This window comes from Amphiprion ocellaris, chromosome 7, assembly GCF_022539595.1.
Source record: "Amphiprion ocellaris isolate individual 3 ecotype Okinawa chromosome 7, ASM2253959v1, whole genome shotgun sequence".
Classification (NCBI taxonomy): Eukaryota; Metazoa; Chordata; class Actinopteri; family Pomacentridae; genus Amphiprion; species Amphiprion ocellaris.
Window position 1 is genome coordinate 566,114 of NC_072772.1, and position 22,051 is coordinate 588,164.

Consider the following 22,051-nt stretch of genomic DNA (forward strand, 5'->3'; position numbering starts at 1 on the left):
TCTGCAAGTTAAGCATCAGACACCTGGATTATTATCTGAATCATGTCATCACATTGATTCAATAAACATGTTTTAGGGGATTTCCGTGTTCAGTTTTTGTTCTGCTCCAGCTAGTTTCTGTATGTTTTTCCTCAATTTGTTGCATTTTTTCCTAAATGCTGCACGTTACGCAAATTTGCTCATGTTTTATCTATTTAAGCAGCATTGGTTGCTTGATCTGGATTTTTACTATGAATACAGACAGAAAAAAAGGAATTACTGTCACATTCACTGTACATATGCTTGGTGGAAAAATCTATTTCAGAATGCTACCAATCATAATCAACATGGACCAAGAAGAATTGTGCCCTTTTTCGATCTGTACAAACATGTTGTTTTCAATTTGTGATGAATTACTTCAGTTTAGAAGCATGAAAAGAGGAAAACTGGGATTTTTTTCTCTGAATATTGTGGACAACTGTATGTTAATGATTCTCACTGGCCAGATGGTGGCAGGTAGTTTAATAAATCTGAACTGAAAGCCTCCTTCAGAGAGCGATTACACAATTAATGCTGACACATCCTTAATTTTAACCTGAATAAATATTATTTTTTGTGTGGGATATTGACATTTTCCAGGTGTCTCCTCATGTTGTCTTTTGTCCAGATGTATTTAAGGGCTTATGTCCATTTTACGTCTTTGCTTTCTTTTTAAAGAGGCTTAGTCTTGTTTCTACGACAGGAGCAGTTTAGCAGTTTTTTCTTGGCCTCTGAGGCGTGTGCCAGATGCCCTCTTTTCTTCAGCGGGGCCCTCATATTCAAATCACAGCAGCTGGGAAGTGCTTTGGTAAGAGGAGGAAAAGGAGTGGGCAGAGACTGGGGGAGTTTTGAGAGATGTAATGGGCTGCTGGGGGGATGTGTGCATTTGTTTGGCTGCTGCTGTATAATCTGGCACACGTCTATAACAGAGTTTCTCAGTGTTTGATCCACAGGAGCAGCATGAGGCCTGCAGGCTGAGGGGTTTGCCTGGTCTTTCAGGTTCTTTTTTTTCCTCTGGGTGTGAAGCGACTGTGGGCAGGCGGGGGTGGCATGTGGCTGGAGAGACAGCAGGTTGTCGTCCACAGGCAGTGATGCTGCAGCAGGGGCCGTCGTAGGGGAGCGCACGTCACTCTGCCAGGCCGACGTTATTTTCTTTCTTAGTCTCCATGTGGATAATGGATTCGGCCTGCATTCACTGCCAAGATGGATTTTATACAGTATGCTCCCACATATGCTGACCCTGGCATTTCAGATTGGCTTGCAGTGAAAATTTTGCTTAATTGAATTCATATGGAGGCTACAACGCTGTCCTCATGCAAACTGGACTGCAGGAAGCAACTGTTTATAAATTATCTTTGATATTTTTAGAGTCAGAGGTCAATTTATTGTCATCTGTGGGAACATCAGTGAAAAAAAGGAAGAAAAAACAGCAAATCCAGTCTTATTGGTGCTGAGTATAGTAATATTTCAGGAAAAAATGCTTTTTTTCAACTTTGTTTCCAGAGTTTGGTGCAGGATCTTTCTTGTTTCAACATGACAACATCCCCATGGACTTAGCCAGGTCCATGAAAGAACGATTTGATTTTATTTTAATGATTGACCAAGCGTGATGTGGAAGATCTTGATCAGTCTTCATGTGAACTGGGCTTCAGAAGCAGCTGTTCTCACATAAAAAAAATTTAAAATTTTGAAGTCAGAGGTCAGTTGTGAGAACATCAGTAAAAGAAAATGCAATAAAAAAAAAAGCATAGCACTGTATTTTAGATCTAGTTCAAGGAAGCCTCAATATTACAGAATATAATTATGTTTTAAACAACAGGATTCTTTCAATAAAAGACTTATTTTGTTTTAATTTTGGTCTGAGTAGAGAATAGATGAACTTGACCAGTCCTCATGCAAATTGGGCCACAGAAGCAACTGTTTTAAATTTTTTTTTTTTGACATTTTTAGATTCAGAGGTCAGTTTATTGTCATCTGGGAGAAACATTTAGGGGGGAAAAATGCAATAAAAAAAACACTGTATTAATATTATTAACTACATAAACAACCATTTTCTGATTTATTTATTATTGTTTTTAATCTTTTTACCTTGATCAGAGGTCATTCTATTCCAGTTTGTGGGAACAAACAGCACTGTATTTTCAATCCAGTTAAAAGTAATTTTAAAGCCACAGAATATAATAATATCTTAGAAAACAGCATTTTTCACCTTCTTTTAAGAGTTTTGGTGAAGGATCTTCCCTGTTCCAACATGACGACATCCCCATGGACTTAGCCATGTCCATAAAAGAATTATTTTCCCAGTTTGATGTGGAAGATCTTGACTGACCTGCACAAAGACCTCAGCTTCATCCAACACTCCAGGATAAATTGGAACAGTCAGGCCTTATCACCCAGTATCAGTGACTTACATTACTCATGGTCATACAGAGCTGAAGCAATGTAATCTGCAACTATTCTGATGATAAGTTAATCTTGTGAGTCATTCATCATGTAGAAACACACAATATTTCATTGTTCTAGCATCTTAAATTTGGACATTTGCTGCATCTCTCTGTCTTGTGTTACTGTAAGACGAGTAATTTTGGTTTTGTTCAGTCAAGACAAGAAAACAGAAGATGTAACTTGATGTTCTCGGAATGCTGGGCTTTTTCCTTACTATATTCCGACATGTTATTGGAAAAATATCAGTAATAATAATAACAAAATGTACTGTAAATAGCAGAGGTGTGCGGAAAGATATCCCATAAAATGTGGCAGCATATTAATGCTTTGGAAACGAGATGCTCAGCAGCAATCTCAAGCTGACGTTATGTTTGTGTATCTGTGTACTTTTGAATATATATTTCACATCCTGCTGGAACAAAAGGGTCAGTGTTTGACTACAGTTTGTTATGAGACTATATGAGGTGAGACTTGACTCATTCCACACTCTACTAATACTGTCTCACAGAAATGAGAAGTTCCTCTTTTAAAGATAAATAGATCATAACACTCTCACAGGATTGTTAAACAAGCCATCCTGGCAGTAAGTTGGAAATTCCACTGAGAGGGAAAGTGCAACTGTCCCTTTATTATGTAGTCTGTCAGGCAGCCACTTCGTCATTACTCATGGATCTGTGTAGCTCAAGGCTCTCCGGCTGACTGAGTCCCTCCCCAGAGGTCTGATGCAGCCCTTGTCACTGTGGATCGTCCTCACAGAAATGGCCCAGGGTAACGAGAAGAAAGGAGAACACTCTGATTTAACCCAAACTGCACTTTGGTAGCAGCACTATAGCCCCTTTATAGGCTTATAGCACTCACTAGATGTATTACGTGAAGGCTGTGTAGATTTAACGGATAAAACAAAGCATGCTCTCTCATTTTTGGCATTGAGTGGAATGAAATCCAAATGTCAAAGGGATTAAATTCCTCTGTAAATGGTCTAAGTGGCAACTAAGGTAAAGTGATAGGCCTGGTTTAACGCCATTACACTGCTGCCAGTGCTGGTTCCAGCCAGCTGCTGTCACATCTGCACTGAATCAGAGGGTCACTTCATCCAAATCACAAAAACATTTCTTTCCCACTTAGTTTTACTGGGTTTTCACACTTGCAGTTTTATGCATCAAGGTTTTCAGATGCTACTTTTGCCAGGTCCCTAACGTGCAGCCACAGGGGCGTCCTTGAGCTTCTGGAGTTGGTGTGTGATTCGGGGGCCAAAGCTGGACACTGACACCGGAAAATAGCAGGAGTCTCACATATTTATTGCATCAGAATGAACTGTTTTCAAGTCCTTTTCAGGGCAAGCAGCACTTCATGGAAGAATTTTATGGAGGGCAAAAAGACAGCATGGGGGTGTAATGTAGTGAAGTCCCATATCCATCATCTGTCTTTCCATTCTTCAGCCTTACACATGCTGTGTATACAAAGCTCGAGACAAAGACTTGCAAGGCGGTTATTGTTATGGGGAAGGAAACAGTGCAAGATCAGCACCCTGTGGTAAGACAGAGAATGACTGCAGTCACTTTTTCCCCTTAAGAAATCTGGAAATAATAAAGCTCATACAAATAAGTGAAAATGTTTTCATTTTGTTATTTTTGGATGATATTTATATTATATTATATTAATATATTATATTGTATTTATATATGATATTTTTGTTCTAATAGAGACACAGAACAGACACATTTGAGAAAGAAGCATTAAATCTTGCCTATACCGATACAAGAATATATCCTAATTTCATTTCATGCTGTGTTTAGTAAAGGAACCTTAAATTGGAATTGAGACTATATCAGTAAACTGCTTCCTTCTGACAAAAGAGAAATAGGAATTGCATTAACTACATGTAGTCAATATGTAGTTTGTTAAACAATATTACATTTTATTATTCACTGTCTCTCCTACATGTACAACAAAAATATAAATCCATTTCTGAGCTTATGAGCAAATAGCTACAGATTTAATATAACTTGAATTTGATGGAAATAGGTTAAAATTCAGGACAGTTTATTCCTGGTGTTGTCTTCACTTATGGGCACCCAAAAAATATTGTTTCTTTGTCTGAAAAATAAAAAAATTTAAAAAACAGCAAAACAATTCCCCAAACTTCTGAAAATTTGCAAAACTTTCAGGAGGAAAATTCCAATAATTCCTTAAAAGTTTCCCTTAAAAGTTTTATTTTAAAAAATCCCCCAAATTTGGTAAAAATTCTTGTAAATATTTTCAAAAAATGAGTAAAAATCTTCCAAAAAACTCCTAAAATATCTAATGTGATTACATATATATCAGTAAAACTTCTAATATTTTCTTTAAGAACATTCACATAAAAATCAACCAAAATCCAGCAAATTTCGCTGGATTTTGGTAGATTTTTATGTGAATGTTCTTAAAGAAACATTTTTAACATTTCTTTTTTTCCACCAAAAAATGTTCAAAGATTTCCCAAAAATGGTGAAAATGTGGACATCAGAAGTTTCACAGTGAATAATATATATTTTTCCCACATTTTCAAACTTTAAAACGGGTCATTTTTGACCCGCAGGACGACACGAGGGTTAAATATCTGGAGCCATAATGGAGCTATCGATCGCTCTGCGCTCCACCAGCTCTGCCTTCATAATCAGACATGCTTGCGAACTTTGAAAAATAGATTGATGCCAAACATCGATTCTGCTTTTAGTTTTTTTGAAACGTCATCTTATGGACCGTCTAGCGTCTTTTACAAGTAAGTAGTGACAGAATCCCGCAGATAAATGTAGCCGCTGCAACTTTAAATCGAACACTTGAAGCTTTTCTGAGTATATCTGCAGTTTGCCGCGCTAGCTAAACACGGCTAGCTAGCGTTGCTAATATTTGATTGGCATACAACGATAATAACGCGGTGTGCTGTCAGAGAAAACGATTATTCAACATTTTACCATATTCTTGTGTCAGTCTGTTGTGTGATTTGCTGCTGAACAGCCTTCAGATTTAGCCAAAGTGTGACCTCAGACAGCTGAAGCTACATTAGCCTACAGAAAACATTAGCGCAGCCAGATTAGAGGTTAGTTTTATGCTTCCAGAACCACACAGAGAAGCCCAGCTGCTTTCTACTGAGGTTTTCAGGATAATTCTGGAGTTGAACCCTTATAATAGTCCAGGAGAAGACATGCAGGTTCTGCCTAGTGCAGAGGTTCATCCACAAAGTCTTACAACACAACACCCACCGAAAATAACTAATAATCAACCAGACTAAATCTGCTGCTTCTGAAGCCCTCCAAAAAATCTGACCAAACCCTAAAGATAACTTCTTCATCTACAGCAACTTGCTTTATAACTATAAAGTGAATTTTACTCTGCTACCTGTTGTCATGTTTTGTGAGTTAGATTATCAGACGAGCCCAGTTCTGTATGTAGTTATGGAAAACATATAAATGAACAATAATGTCACCACTGCAGATGTCCTGGTGAGACCGTAAAACAAAAACAAAAATTTGTAATGAAAGGAAGAATACTTTGACTTCAGTAAGCAGATCAGACTTTTACAAACAGTAAAATGATAGAAATACTATAGATAGAATAGATCTTTATTGTCACTGTTACAGAAAACAATGAAAATCGGTTTGGTACTGTCCGAATAGCAGCACTAAAAATAGTCTATATAACGCACTTCGAAAAAAAAAAATACAACATAAGAGCAAAACACACCTTTAGAAAATATATACAACATAAGAGCAACATTGCACATGGTATGAATTGCACTGACTCATAAATATTGCACTTGTTGGCATGTAACATTTTCATTTAGGGGGGAGGGAGCAGACATCTGACAGTTTGGGGATAAAAGCTGTTTTTGAGTCTGTTGGTTTTGACTCTCAGTGTCCTGTAACGTCTACCTGAGGGGAGAACAGAGAGTGTCCTGTAACGTCTACCTGAGGGGAGAACAGAGAGCGTCCTGGGTCTGGGGGGTCTCTGGTGATTCTCCTAGCTTTCCTCTGAACTCTGCTGGTGTAAACGTCTCTGAGGGGAGGTAGTGTGGTCCCAATCACCCGCTCTGCTGCTCTCACCACCCGTTGCAGGTCCTTCCTGTCCTCTGCAGGGCAGCAGGTGAACCACCTGTACAGCAGTAGGTCAGGAGGCTCTCAGTGGTGGAGCGATAGAAATTTATGAGCAGCTTTTGGGGGAGAAGAGCCTGATGCAGCTTCCTGAGGAAGTACAGTCTCTGTTGGGACCTCCCCACCTGGTGTGAGATGTGGGTGGACCATGTGAAGTCTGGAGAGATGTGGACCCTGAGGAACCTGAAGCTCTCCACCCTCTCTACCTCCTCTCCATCCATGTAGAGGGCGGAGATATTTTACTATTACATTCACTGTGTACAGTTCAGCTGAGTGTAGCTGTAAAGTTCCTGAATTTTTCTAAAATGACCATTGATCGTATTTGAGTCACTAATAGATTCTTGGTTGCGCTGAGGACCAGAGAATTTTAACTTTTTTACATAATCTGATCAAAGCAAACCGATCATTTTGGACAAATTTGTAAATGACACATATGGAATAAAATGATTTTTTAGCCCATTAATATTATGTTATTTTTCGTTGCAGAACTGCACATCACGCTCGATTAGTTCAGTGACAATTAGAAAGTTGAAAATCAGGAAATTCTTTTGTTTTTACAGTTTCGGACTCAAATAAATGGTTTCTTTTGCAGATTCTTTAAAGAAACCATACCTTTCAAATCCTCTGATGAATTTTGGGGTTCAGAGCATGAAAAGGCTGTTGCAGTATCCAAATAGATTTTTCCAAACTCTACTGATTTTGGCTTCTATCATATATCATATGTAACTCCTTAGAAAGTCCTTAGTAAATCATGTGATGAAAAACGTGTCCATTCCAGATGATCCTTTTGATAAGCCACCATGCAGAGGTTGCTCATCTTATCTAACCGAGCCGTACATCAAATGTGCAGAATGTGGACCCTCGCCCTTTTTGCTTTGCCTCCAGGTAAGTAGGGATCAAATATAGAACAGATATTATTCAGGCTCTATATGATTTCCAGACCACTCAGTATGACTGGAATTAATCATGTTGTTTTGTTTCAGTGTTTCACCAGAGGATTTGAGTACAAGAAGCATGAGAGTGATCACAAATATGAAATCATGGTACGTAAATAAAACAAGTCTACAGATCTGTCATAAACATGCTCTTTAACATGAATCCTCACTTTTCATCTCCTTCACAGACGTCAGACTTCCCGGTTCTGGAGCCTGGATGGACGGCGCAGGAAGAGATGGCCCTGCTGGAGGCCGTCATGGACTGTGGCTTTGGAAACTGGTTAGTGGTTCATCAGTTTGTTTTTAGCTATGAACAGACACATGCCTTGATTTTTCTCACATACTGCAAGTGTTTGTCATTTTCCTTCAAATCATCTTAAAAGAGGCTCGTTCCCACACTCCCTGTAGTGTCTTGTAAGAGTTCTAGGTGTGTTTTTGACATAGTATGCTCAATTAGCTCCACTCAGAGTTTCATAGCCTTGGGGTTGAAACTCTGAGTTTGAGACCACTCTGCCTGACTGTTCACAAGCTGCTGCTGTTTGCTCACAGGTTAAATATTAATTGTTTGATTTATATAATAAGTGTTTTTAAAAAAAAACACACACACACACAAAGTTAATGTGCTGATCCCTTTAAAACAATAAAACTTGAGACATGAGGATTTTTGGTTTTTAATGACTTATAATGAATTCTGCACTGGAGTCCAACATGAAATGACAGAAACAGTACGACACTAAAGCAGCTTTAGGTTTCTATATTCAGGCATCCAGACAAACATTTTCCACTACACCAAACTGAAAATTGGACCGCTTAAATAAACATGCAACACAACACACTCTATTTTTATTCCACATTAACTTTATTACCAATAAATACTTTAATTTACTAAATTACAGAAAAAAAAAATCCTTTTTTGCTTTAAAGGAAAAAGTCACAAAGTAAAGTCCTGCTTTAAGACGGTGTGTGAGCTACAGAGGTTGGCTCCTTTTAATGAGACATGAACTCTCTTAAAAACACGATTTGTTAAATTTTGAGGGTCTCTAAAATATTGTCAGTATGCTATTTTTTCCATGCGTAATGTAAGGTTTTGTGTTCATTCAGTGCACTTTAGTAATGGTACCAGGATGCATGTTGTCCTTGTCATCACCATCGGAGCATGAAGGTAGAATATCATAAACTTTACTTACACCAACTTAAGAGAAAAACAAACTTTCTTGATGCCAGCTGCCATAAACAGAAGAATAAACCTAACCCTCCATGATGCTGAAAACAGGCAGTAGCGGATACTTCTCATCTGTTTCCTTATTATTCTGACTCATGTTGTCATTAATATGAATAAAGTGGGCTCACTTGAAAGCAGTGATTTTGTTGCTTTAAAAAAACCATTAAAATAGCGACACACCAATTCCATCAGTGCATCTGTCTCTGTGTAGTTGTTGCCTCATATTGTTGTTTTGCCTTATGCAGGTTTCAGGTTTACAGTTTGCAGTTGTGTCTGTAAATGACTTTTTTACTGGCAGATGTTGGGCCACACTGAGAACAGTACATTCACCGTTCAGCCATTTCCTTGTAATGAGATGATCAACGTCACTCACTTCATCTGTCAGTGGTTTTAATGTGTTTGACGATGGTGTAAAATACACCTTACTTTGCAATATTTTAACCATGTAAAATAGGTGGAAAACTTGGGCCTGCCTTTTTCTACACAAAATCAACTGTTGATTCCTTATCTGAATTGTCCTCATCAGAAATGTGGGACTGTAGTTAGACAGGAGGGTCTGAGGGCCTTTTCTTTGTAAAATTTAATTAATAGTTTTTTTACTTTTTATTAAAGGGCCACATGACAGTGAGAGTATTTATGAACTGGACATGAGTAGATTAAATCCCAGAGAGAATTTTCCCAATCCTGGGCTGTTATGATGATGAGAGCGTTGCGTTAGTTCTCCACAAAACAAACACTCCACACACTCGTTTCATTCTCACTTCCTCCTGGTGTTTCACATGATATTTGATGACCACTTAACAAAAAATGATTGGGAACATATTTGCAAGTTGCACTAGTGCCCCTAGTTGTAAAATTTACTAATATTATATTCTCCAAAAATTGTCACAAGATGCGTCTCAGTCTGGAGCCCTTTTTTTTTGTGACTTTCTTTTGTTTAGATTTTTAAAAATATGCTGAATCCAATAACCACAGTGTTTGTTCTGTTTACAACATTTACATCCTCATGGTTTTACTCATAAACTCTCCACTCTAACATGCTCTATCCATTTCCCTGTTTGTCTTCCTCAGGCAGGATGTGGCGTATCAGATGCGCACTAAAACCAAAGAGGAATGCGAGAGCCACTACATGAAGAATTTCATCAATAACCCGCTCTTCTCCTCCACTCTGCTCAGCTTGCGGAAAACAAAAGACTCTCGCTTTGCAGAGGGTGCTATTCCTTTCAAACGCAAGTACCCACTTATGTGCCTGCTTCATGTTTTTCTCCGCTAATGTTGCAGGAGGAAGATGACAAACACACCTTTAAGGCTCATACGTCCATACAAGTTTTAATAGTAGTAGGATTTGTCTACTCCTATTACTACACAGAATTTAGATAAGGTTTTAATGATGATTGTGGAGTTCTAGAGAATTCAGAAAAGAGATTAGCATAAAAAAAAACTGCAGCAAAATTTGACTTCAGAGTTGAAAGCTAAAGACCCAACAGTTGGACAGAAGCAGTTGGTGAGGCAGGAACTTGTCGCAGCTCTGAGCAGGCTTCAGATCTCCATCTGTCGCAGCTTGACGAACATTTCACAGTCGTATTTGTGCAGCAGTTGGCAAATTCGAGGCAGCGACAGAATCTTTGTTGCATCTCTGATTGCAAATCTTACAAAATTAAAATCTTTTTGGAAGAGTTTTGGGGGATATTGTTTCTCTGTGTTGGTTTCCAAGATGTCATGTTTGATTTTCCTTTCGTCCCTGTGATGCAACAGCCACTGATGATCCCCCCCGGCCCACATTCGACTCTGTGCTGTCTCGAGACATGGCTGGATACATGCCTGCCAGAGCAGACTTCATGGAGGTGAGGCGATATGTTCACGTTGCACTTCATCATGCGTGTGCCAATGTCAACTGTCATCATAAATAAATCAACAGAGCCGCCACTAGAGGGCTCATTATTAGATGTTATTGAAATAGTGACTCATGCCTTTGTTGCTGTCACACTGAGTGACTCATCCCAGCGGTTTTCTTTCGCTTTTCTCATAAATTCTTCATCATTGATCGGCTGAATGTGAACTTGAGATCAAAGCGGCAGGTTATTAACATTGTTTTTCACCTGCTACCCAGGAGTTTGACAACTATGCAGAATGGGATTTGAAAGACATTGACTTTGTGGATGATGACTCAGACATCCTGCGTGGTGGGTAGACTTTTTATAGATTGTTTTATTGGCAAATAGAGAATATCAGCATGAATATTTACTTTACAAAATGGCCTCAACTGTCATTTGTTTTCTTGTTTTTCAGCACTCAAGCTCTCTGTTGTTGACATATATCATTCAAGGTTAAAGGAGAGACAACGGAGGAAGAAGTAGGTCCTTTTCTGTTTATTAAATAATGAAAAATGTATTTATCATCATGTAACAACCCCAGTCTGTCAGCAGATGGCCTCATAAGCTTCTGTATTGACCTTTGGAGCTCCAGTTCCGATAGATAGTTTTTTTTTTTTTTTTTTGCTCCCAGGTTGAATAAATGCATTTCATACTGAATTCAAATTTACAAGGCAAGCAATTTCACACCTCCCATCTGCACCTTCTTAATATTAATGAATTCATTATGCTAATATATTTATGACTCCCAATCCAAACTTTAATCATTATTATTAAAGCACTTTAAAGACAGCGGTCCTGAGAGCCGGGATTGTCACAGAGTCAGCAGCGAGATTATAATTGGCTATTTTTTTGTAGGCTCTCATTACAAGCCATGGGGAGTCATTAAGGTGCAACTTCCAAGCTGCAGGAACTTCTATTCAGACCCTGAATGTTTTTGGAAATGGGGAAAATGTGTCTGTCCCCTGGTGACTAGTGTGCATGCCAAGCTGTTTGACATTTTGCCCAGTTTTAGGCTGGCAAACAGAGCATCCTGCCTCCTGCAGGAGAGTTTGGAAAATGTGTTAAAGCCCAGAATAAGTATGGTGAAATTTTTGTGCATATGGATTTCACAGAAAACAAAGTCCTCCTTGTTTTATCTGCTAGCTTGTTATGAGAGAGGCTTCCAGGATCGTACATGAAAATAACTTTTGATTGAATAGAGATAAATTGGGTAAGCTTACTAAGCTTAATAATAAATTCAACAATAAGCTGCACCTGAAATGCTCATACAATTAAATCAACACTTCTCTAAAACACCTCAAACAAAAACTAAACTTTACTTCATTGCATATCTGTTAGTTTAAGAGCAGCACAGTGTACCTAAGTACTTAATTAGTATTCGGTTTTATAAAGGAAGCAATTTGAAGGAGTCGCTGTGCTACTTTCAGGAAAATCCGTGGCTGCTTTTCTGTATTTTCTGATATTTTTTACAAAACTAAACAACTGATAGATCAAGAAAGCAGTTTTCAGGTTAAAGAATAATGAAAATAATGAGTAGTCACACTAGTTTTTGTTACTTTTCACTGTTTTTGAGAGGGTTAGTCAGTTGTTAAGCTTTCTAGAGAATCCCCCCCCGCCTTCACCCTGTTAGCTGCCGTCCTCCAACCTACGCTGGCAACCCTTCCTGCAGCGCATCCATCACTAAATCAACTTTAACGAGTTTGTGCTCCCTGAGCATGGTGGAATGGCATCTCTGGATGCACAGGCATGTGTGTTTTTAAACTCCCTCATGTATCCCTCCTCCTTAGTTTATCTCTGCTAACTTGCAGCTTGTCAGAGAGGCCAGAGATCAACCCTGAGCTCTGCTCCTGGACCTCAGAGTGCACTTTCATTAGTTCTCTGCATGTCATGAAAACTTTTACAGAGCACAGAATTCTGTCTTTTCTAAACAGGCTTTTCAAGAATCTTTAATTTTATTCACAGAGGTCTTAAATATTTCTTCTCTGCAGACACTGTCAGTAATATTACTTCTGAAATGTTTCAGTCTGGGATTGTGGGTTGTCATGAGACGTTATACACCCCTAAACTAAAAGTAGGCTTGTTGTGACAGTGGGTTGTACTCCAGTCCTCCCAGGAATGAATCTTGTATACAGCCTATCAGAAAATGAGATCATATATGCCAGTTAGGTTACAGTCTATTATTTAAAAACTCTAGGTGTTTGATTGGGGAACAGTAAACCCCCAAACCTGTTGGCAGGATGAAAATAGGCTGAACTGCAGGCTGTGTTTAAAGAGAGCAGAGAGAAGACAAGTATGAAAACTAGTCAACAATGTATGTAGAGACACCTTCTTTCCAGTTTTTGTAGCACCTGTGGGCACTTGAGAGAAAGAACTGTTCTACATACTGATTCCAGCTTTTCAAGATTTTTTAAGGACCAAATTCAACTTTAGCTTTTGTCTTTTAATAATTTATGGCATTATAACTATGTCGTACTGCACAAAAGACATGTTTGAGTTCTCTCTATTTCTAGTCATGGTTGTGCTGATTCCATAGAGGTGCAGGACTTCAATGAACGCCCAGGAAACTGCTTTGCCAAGGGTTTGATATGTGATTAAAAGCTTACAAAATGAAAAAAAATTGGTGAACACAGCTGAACCCCGATTTTAGCTGATTTGTACTTTTAAAATCCAAAATGGAGAGATTTTATGAAACTGCATTACTTTAAGACATATACACACTTGGCTGCCAGTTAATCAGGTCCATCTTCCTAAAGAAATCCAGTTTAATACAAAATCCCTGCATTAATTCTTCCTGTGTGTTCAGTTAAGTTTTTGTTTAAAAAAAAAAAAAAAAAAAAAAGGGTTTTGTAGCTTTGACACAGCTGCGGGGTAATTTCAGGATGTAGTTTGGTGAAGTGTTTTGCATTATGCTGTGAAGTGTTTTTGTCTTTTTGCCTCCCATCATTGAACAAAATAATAGAAACACTTCCTAATATCACACAATACAAACAGCACCACAAGCTATATCCTTGGTATGAAGTGTTTTTTAATGTGACTTCATGCAACAGCCCCAGTTATCAGAAAATAGATGTGTAAATCTGCACGTCTGTTTCTTTCAGGATTATCCGAGACCATGGACTCATCAATCTGCGGAAATTCCAGAGTGAGTCTTTTGCTGAAACTCTTACAGGCTCATCTGATATCTAGCAGCCAAATTGGTGCTGATGGTTTCTATGGCTGCATGCAAACAACTGCACTGTAATGGCCTCCTTCTGTGGCCTCTCGGGTAGCTGAGGAGTTGCAACCGATGGAGCTCGTATTTACCACGACGGCTGTGAAGAGTCTGTGGGGGCCGTGGACCAGAGTGTGCCACGGAATAACTGCGATCCCCATGCGATGAGCACTGCTGCCCTGATGGCTGAAACATGGAGGGGGCTCCATTTATTGATCCACCTGTTACAGGCTGGACTTCAGTGAGCTCAGTAATGTGATTCTTTGCATCTCATGGGTTGTTTCATTAGGCGGCGAGGGCTGCTATGAATGGATTTGTCCAATTAAGGCGTCTCTTTTAAAGTGTGTGCGACCACCCAGTCCGCCGTTAGATTTCCACATGTTGCTCTGTGAAATTGTCTGTGGTTTGGGAGTTGAAGAGTCCCCTCATGTTTTATTTATGTCTCCTCCAGCCTCCAGTTAGCCCTCCTCCCTTTTCCCCTCCTTTCCCTTATCTCTCTAGTCTTTCAAGACAAAAGAGAACTCAGAGTAGCTGTAGAGCTGCAGACTGGTTGTCATGGAGACTGTCAAAGATTGTGTGGCTCCACCGTGTATGTGTGTGTTCATGTGTGTGTCACACGCAATAATGGAAGCAGTATCGGAGCCCAGGAGGTTCACAGTATCAGGTCTCAGTGACTGCTGGAGGCAGAATGACCAGCGTTGTTGTTTTAGGGCCAGCGGTCCGTCTGGTGGCCTGTAAGAGCTCGTTGTGTTCAATGATTCAGCTCTGCGTTTGTTATTGCTTTTTGCAATCAGCGTGTGTGTGCCTGAGTGAAACCACACAGAGGTGCAGCGTTGATGTCTCCTTGGAGATGTGAACGGCAGTGTTCTGTGCGTCCGCTGCTTTGTTAAGAGCATGACTTCATGTGTTTCGCCTGAGATGGCAGCTGCTAATTAGCGCTCGCATGCTGGAGTCTGATGATGGAACTTGACCGACACACAGCGAGCCACTCCTCTCACATCCCCTCAGCAGCTTCCCTCTCTGGCGTTGACACTTGTCTGTACTCAGCAACACGACCGATGCTTTCAGACGAACACAACAAGCTCTTCAGAGTGTGTACGCTTGTGGAGTGAGTTAAGTGTGGTGAATACACATCGGTGGAGCGTTTCTGTGACAAATCGCAGGGACAGGGTTGCTTTTTGATGCAGCAAGGTTACTGGATCTTATTTCATTGAGTTTAATACCTTTTTTTAAATTCCTGTTTGGCTTTTCAACCAGGCTCTGAATTAGAAAATCCTACAGCAAAACTAATTTTTGGTTGTTGGATAACTTCACATATGTTGTTAAAATATCATCCATAAGCTCCACAAAGTCAACAGGGGTTTGTTTTTTTTTTTAAGCTGACATCCTTTTACAAGTATTGGATTATTGTTCGTTCTCCTCCGACAGATGAAGGTTGTCTGTGTAAATGTGGAAATTACTCACTCTCAAAGCGCTATTGTAAAATGACAGACTGTGGGCAAAAATAATTAGTCTGGTCTCTGTCTGGATGTAAATCTGCTTTTTCACATTACTGGCTAGTCAAACTTCTAAACCATGATTTTTACCTTGTAATTGGGGCTCAAGTAGACGGCACTTTTAAAACACCGCAATTAGTAAATCACAAAGACTGCAGTTTAGGATTTGTGTCATGCAGTGTGTCTGACAGGATTTAAACTGTTGTGTCAGTGGTTTTATAGATTTATGCTGTCATCGTGTGCCTTTGATGGTATCTAATCACGTTTTTAAACATGTTGCACAGTGAATATTGAACTGATGCTTGACTTTAATAAAACAATACCCAAATTATATTTTATTCTCAGCTCTGTCCAAAAAAAAAAACTTAATTGTAGGGTAGAATAAATACAGGATTTAATAAAAATGTGACCCAAATAAATAGAGATTCCAGACATCCTGCATCACCTCCCTGTTGATTTCTTGTTCAAAACACAATAACTATGTGTGGATTTATCTGAGCTGAATAAAAGTGGACTTATTCTGTTTTTTCCCCATAGTTGTAATCTCTTGTTGGAGTAGCTGAAAATAGTGCAGCTTAGAAAAGCTTCGTCATCCGTTATAAGTGGACTGAATTTCACTGAGAACATTTTTTACATAAAGATTATAATGTCTGACTTGATGCCATTCAGAGACTCTATATTTAAGCAACAGGTTCATCTTTATGTACATTTCCAGCTTGATTATTTCTACTGATGAGTCTACAGAGGGCATTCGGTTCTTCTTGATTTGTTGAATCCACAGTGTTGCGAGTTTAGTGCAATCTGTGGTTTGGATCCAAAGTACAGATCCATAAGTTCTGTAGCTACAGGAAACAAATTCTCCCGAGACAGCAGCGTCAAGAGATCATATCACAGCAGCACGTCCACAGAACGGCTGCGATAATAGATGCCTGTAATAGTTACATGCCTTTAAGCTCAATGTTGATTCAGAGCTTCATATTCTCTGGTGGTGAACAACGCAAAACCAACCAAATCACTTCTCCTAGAAAGCAGTAACAGCATTCATGTCTAAAAGTATCTACAGGGAAGGATTTTACTTTCATATTTCTGTGTTATATTTGTTTGTGTCTGTTGCCCACTCACTTCTCTCTCTTCTTTGTGTCAGTGCTGGAGCGATGCTACCCGAAGGAGGTGCAAGAGTTGTATGATGTCATGCGACGATTTGCCAGAGTAGTTGGACCGATTGAACACGACAAATTCATCGAAAGTCACGCACGTTAGTATTTGGCTGAGTACACATGGCAGGGTTACATGCACTGAATTAATCCAAGCCGTTCTTGCCAGACTGCCTCGACATTGCTAGACGATTTCGCCCTCAAGGGATGTTATTTTTAATCGTTGTTGGAAGGTAATATCAGACTGGGCCTTCTTCTATTTTTTTCCAAGTAGATTCCCAGTACGTCTCTGTGCACATAAAGGTAAACTAACATGGAAAGTCTTTATAAGTTTGTAATGCCTCTTGGCTTGGACTTTGTGAAACTCTACTGAAGGTCTGATCACTACTTTTACCACTTCCAAACTATTTCCTGGCTCTGAGCAGTTGCCAGGCAACCAGAGAAGACTCCAGGAAGTTGAAGAAATACTCCAGCACATAACCCCTCACAAAACTGTGGATTGTTATTTTTACACTCGAGACACAACGTGTTAATTAGAGAGCTTTAGATGTGCAGACAGAGCCAGGCTAGCTGCCCCCTCTTGTTTCCAGTCTTAATGCTAAGCTAAGCTAATCTAATAGTCTACATGAGGGTGATGTCGGTCTTCTCATCTAACTTTAGCATAAAAGCACGTAAATGTCAAACTATGCCCTCACATTTTACTCTGTGTGACCAGATGTGGATCTAAATTTGTCAAAAAATGCTTTGTGCTGGATGAAGTGTTGAGCTGCAGCTGTGTCAGAGAGAGTTCAGCTAACTCTGGAACAGCACCAACCGATTTGCATTTAACTGCCTTCGCGTCTCTTTTCCTTGCAGTGGAATTTGAGCTGAGGAGAGAGATCCACAGGCTGCAGGAGTACAGGAAAGCAGGGATCAAGTCTTTCTGCAGTGAGTCAAGTTTGACCTTTTTCTGTTCCACTAAACTTCCTTTGAAAGTTGCACGCCTAAGCAGCAAAATGCATTTACATTCAGACTCTTTATTTTCCATTCAGTTGAAATTGTTTTAATTATTATTTGCTGCTGCAGCAGAACACTTTATTGCAGCCTTTGGATCATTTTTGGAATTTTAATGGTTGACTAGCTTGTTGATGTGTGGGCTCATTTGTATATTTTATTTCAGCTGGAAAAAAGTACCCAAAAAATGAGCTGGTTCCTGATTCTCAAATGTGATGAGTTTTTCAGCTTTTGTTTGGCAAACATGATTGTGAATTGAATATCTCGGATGTTTGCACTGTTGATCTGACAAATTGACGTTATAAATGGCTTTTTCTGACATCGACAAAACGATTGACAAAATTATCTCTGCAGCGCTCGCTAGTTGCAGCACTGATTGAAATCCTTTCTCATCGTGTCTTTGTTGACCTACATCAGGTGCCAAAGTGTACGAGCGGGCGAAGCGAATGCGTGAGGACGAGCAGAGGAAGAGGACCATGCTGTGTGACGTGCTGCAGTACATCCAGGATGGCAGAGCCTGTCAGCAGTGGCTCAGCAAACAGGCTGCAATGTGAGGCTCCCAACCTGCTGCTAATGTAACGTAATAGATGAGCAGGTGAAGACGCTGACCTCCGTCGTCGCACTCGGCATCAGTTGTGCTGAGATGAATGGAGGAGACGCTTTTATCACCGTGCTCCCTCCTTCCACCTCAGCCTCTGCTGTATTTTTAGACTTTTTAATGTGCTGCTGCTCTTGTTTTTTTCCATCCTTGGCCGTTTTCTTTGGGGGTTATCCAAGCCCTTCTAATTATTCCACCTTAACAAAAAAAGTCTTGAATGCAGCGATTCATCTTTTTTGGATGATGATCCTGGAGTGAGAACAGTGAACAAAGCCCAGAGATGCTGTGTGGCAGTGGGTCGAGAGTGTGTGTGTGTGTGTGTGTGTGTGTGTGTGTGTGTGTGTGTGTGTGTGTGTGTGTGTGTGTGTGTGTGTGTGTGTGTGTGTGTGTGTGTGTGTGTGTGTGTGTGTGTGTGTGTGTGTGTGTGTGTGTGTGTGTGTGTGTGTGTGTGTGAGAGAGTGTAAACAAAACTGCAGAGATAATAACACTTTTTTTCTTTTTGGTTACAGAGACGCTGGCATCACTCCAGCTGTCACAACAATCACAGTGTCAGGTACGAAGCTTCTCTCCACCTATCGGTCTGCAGTCCGTCCTCTCTGGCCTCGGGCACATTCGCATTAACACACACACTCCTCCATTAATACACTCGAAAAACACGCCTCTCTATTTGTCTCGCTGTTTTTTCGTTTTCAAATTAGCTGCCTTTCTCTAACCTCCAGAGCACAAATGGGATGCACACTCCCACATGGCTATATTTACACAATTTGCTCACCGTAAATATTTGGTCCCTCGTCTCTTCCGGGCTTAGGAATTAACTGCATGTTGTCAGGCTGCTATTATGTTATCTGAAGTGCAGACCAACACTGTGGTGCTGCATGTCTGTTTGACTGTTATTGAAATTCTGCTCCACAGCAACAGGTAGGCGGAGCGCTCCTCCTCTCAACCTGACGGGACTGCCGGGAACAGAGAAGCTCAACGAGCGGGAGAAAGAGGTACAGCTATGGAGGCTCAGGCAGGAAAACTCTGTGTGCTTCAGATAATGTCTGACCTGTCATCTGACTGCAAACTAGGGGCCAGATTTACTGCTGCAGACACATTTACCCAACAGATGCACCTGGCTGGAGCCGCAGTTTATGTGCCATTTTAGTGAAAGTCTCCCAGGAGCATCTCTCTCCTTGTCCAGTGTAAAGAAGGATTGGGTAAATAGGTGGAGACATAATAACAGACATTTAGTATGTCTTATTTTATGTTTTCATGATATTTTAATAGCCACGTTTTTCATGGAAGCTTTCTGTCTTTCAAAAGCGTGTTTAAAAATAGCTGACAGAGGTTGTGAGGAAGTTTGGCTTTACACTGAGAGCACCGAAAAAATATCAAGAGCTGCACTTTATCAGTTATCCAACATCCCTCAGAGTTTACTGCAGTGCAATTACTCCAGGTTATGTCTTTCCAACTGACCTAATTTGACTCCCATTGTTTGATAAAGCAATTCTTTCACACAGGCAGTCAGCCCTCCCTTAATGTGACTGTAACTTCAACAACCAATCAAAGCTTATTGTATGAACAAACAATAAACTGTTTCCATGTATTCACCATGTTTGTTCTCAAGGAAGAGGTGGTACAGAATAAGACGCTGTATCAGTAATGTTGATGCTTTGGATTCAGTCAACACCAGTAACTCTTCAAAATATTATGGAAAACACAATATGGACAAGTATCCAAATGGACATTTTTTTGATGTGTCACAACATACTGGTGGGTTTTTCTGACTCAAATCATCAGGGGGATAAATTATAATCATAAATTATTGATATTTAAGTAGTATTGAATTTTAGCTTGAAGTACTTTGAGATTTATTTTTAATTTTTTTATGAAGGCATTTGAATTAAAGGTAAAAGCCTGAAATTTTCAGTCCTAGCAGTAGGTGTGGAGATAATGTCAGTCTGGAGGAAGAACCAGCAGACCAGTGTTTACATTCAGAGCCACACCGCTAGCGTGTCTGTCCTCCAGTGTCTTTCACATGTCTTTGTGGTGTTGATTCAATGAATCATGCAAACACTACAAATAAACACAGCGTGTCCTTGAAGGCATTTGTGATGTTTCACTCAGTTTTGGGAGTTTGGGAATTCTTTCCACGCGGCAGACTGCAGCATGAGGTGGGCGTTAGCGTCACCGATGATCTGACGAACACTTTATCTGAAGCAAACTGAGGCCTTAAATATTTAGACCTGTTTTCAAATGAGCCTGTGTCTTGTGTTTGTTTTGTGCTCGTAGCTGTGTCAGGTGGTGCGTCTGGTGCCGGGAGCCTACCTGGAGTACAAACAGGCTTTGCTCAATGAGTGCAGGCGGCAGGGCGGACTGAGGCTGGCTCAGGCCCGAGCGCTCATCAAGATCGACGTCAACAAGACTCGAAAGATCTACGACTTCCTAATCAAAGAGGGTTACATCACTAAGGCTTAGGAGCATTTGATTTGACCACGGGGGAGGCTGGACAGTGGTCAGTGGCTCATTTTATTGTAAGCATCTATGTTTTGTAAGAGGTTCAGATGGTTGCTGCTCTGCTCAACTGTTGTAGCATTTGTTTGGTCTAATTGTGTTTTTCTGTTAAAATGTTTTAAAATGACGTTTGTAAGCTTCACTGTCAGAATAACAGGGGCCTATACAGAAATGTGTTTATTGCTCCCGTCATGAAATGTTTATTAAAAATAGACTTGGTGTACATGTCGATGTTTGACTGTATTGTTAATTTTAACTAACCTCTGCTTGGACTAAAACATTTATTCATTATTTGTTTTTCAAGGACCACAGGCTCTGTTTTGCATTATAAATCGTTTATCGAAACGGCAAAAATTGGAAAATTTCACACTTGCTCGAGGTGTTTTTGTCTTTTTTGAAAAGGAGTTGAAAAGCTTAATAGCTATAAACACCTTTTTTTGAAGAAGCTCAGATGTAGTAAAAATTGACTTGTAACTGATCAACTGTTTCTACGGACAGCATGAAATGTAGCCGATACCAGCTCACAACAAAGAAGGATTGCAAGATTGAAAACAATTTCTGAGGAATTTTTTCCACTTTTGACTTGTAGATGGGCTAAGTTTTGTCCATTTCGTCTTTGAGATTTTGTCGAACATTTGGCAAATAAGGGGTTTTGCTTCTGGATCCTGCTGTTTTTATTCCATTCATGAATAATGCAGCCTCCACCACCTCCCCCTTTTTGGAGCATTTTTAAAGTTACGTGACAATTACATGGAAATATGACTACTGTCTCCCGGAATTTTCCTAAAATTAAAGATAGTATTGCAAAAAGAACATGATTATTTCCAGTTAATGGCAAAACCTGACCATCTTTTCATCAGTACTCTACAGAGCAAACACAAATCTTACGCTTGTATACAGGAAAACTTATTAGAAGTGGGTGATCTTATTGTAGATGTTATATGGGAGTACTGTATGTTGAAAGTTAAATGTTCCAGCTCGCAGCTGATCGGTGGGAGAGCGGAACAAGGACTGTCATCGCCAGCTGCAGTCCAAGATGGTGGAGTTAAAGTCTGTCTGCGGGACAAAACTCACTGGAGAAGCTGGAGCTGAATGTCATCGAGGATCACCACTGCAGCGACCGAAGCCAGTCTGCAGGTAAGAGAACACATTAGCAGCTGCTGAACTTTCAAAATACAGTCCTCGCATACAGCACTGGTATTGGGCTGGTTGTGACATAAATAGCACAGTGCTCACTGGACAAACTGCTATCTGAGGGTTGTTACTTATTTTGCAAACAGAAGACGTCATGATGAAGAATAGTGGCGAGTGGACCAACATTCTGAAACAAGTTGGAGATGAGCATGACTACAACTGGTCAGAAATTTAAGAATAAAATCAGGGCAAAAGCAGAGATTTGTGAGTTGAAGTGACGTACACACAATAATTCATGTGATCATTCTTATATACACTTCAACATAATTAAATATGTAAAAATGT

At 39.9% G+C, this 22,051-nt stretch overlaps 1 protein-coding gene across 1 annotated transcript; it reads left to right on the plus strand.

Moving 5' to 3' along the window:
- Positions 1-5,076: 5,076 nt before the first annotated feature.
- Positions 5,077-20,797, plus strand: tada2a (transcriptional adaptor 2A). Its single transcript, XM_023287629.3, has 15 exons — positions 5,077-5,224; positions 7,372-7,478; positions 7,577-7,636; positions 7,717-7,808; positions 9,822-9,979; positions 10,506-10,594; positions 10,861-10,933; positions 11,040-11,103; positions 13,723-13,766; positions 16,476-16,586; positions 17,341-17,412; positions 17,896-18,028; positions 18,586-18,629; positions 18,989-19,068; positions 20,351-20,797. The coding sequence occupies exons 1-15, from the start codon at positions 5,200-5,202 to the stop codon at positions 20,534-20,536; spliced, it is 1,338 nt and encodes a 445-aa protein (XP_023143397.1). The 5' UTR covers positions 5,077-5,199; the 3' UTR covers positions 20,537-20,797.
- Positions 20,798-22,051: the final 1,254 nt, after the last annotated feature.

Excerpts from the sequence above, each read along its gene's own strand:
- tada2a (XM_023287629.3), top strand. The coding sequence starts at position 5,200 with ATGGACCGTCTAGCGTCTTTTACAA. Across the intron at positions 16,587-17,340 it reads ATTCATCGAAAGTCACGCAC|TGGAATTTGAGCTGAGGAGA; the intron begins GTTAGTATTTGG and ends TTTTCCTTGCAG. Across the intron at positions 18,630-18,988 it reads CACAACAATCACAGTGTCAG|CAACAGGTAGGCGGAGCGCT; the intron begins GTACGAAGCTTC and ends TCTGCTCCACAG.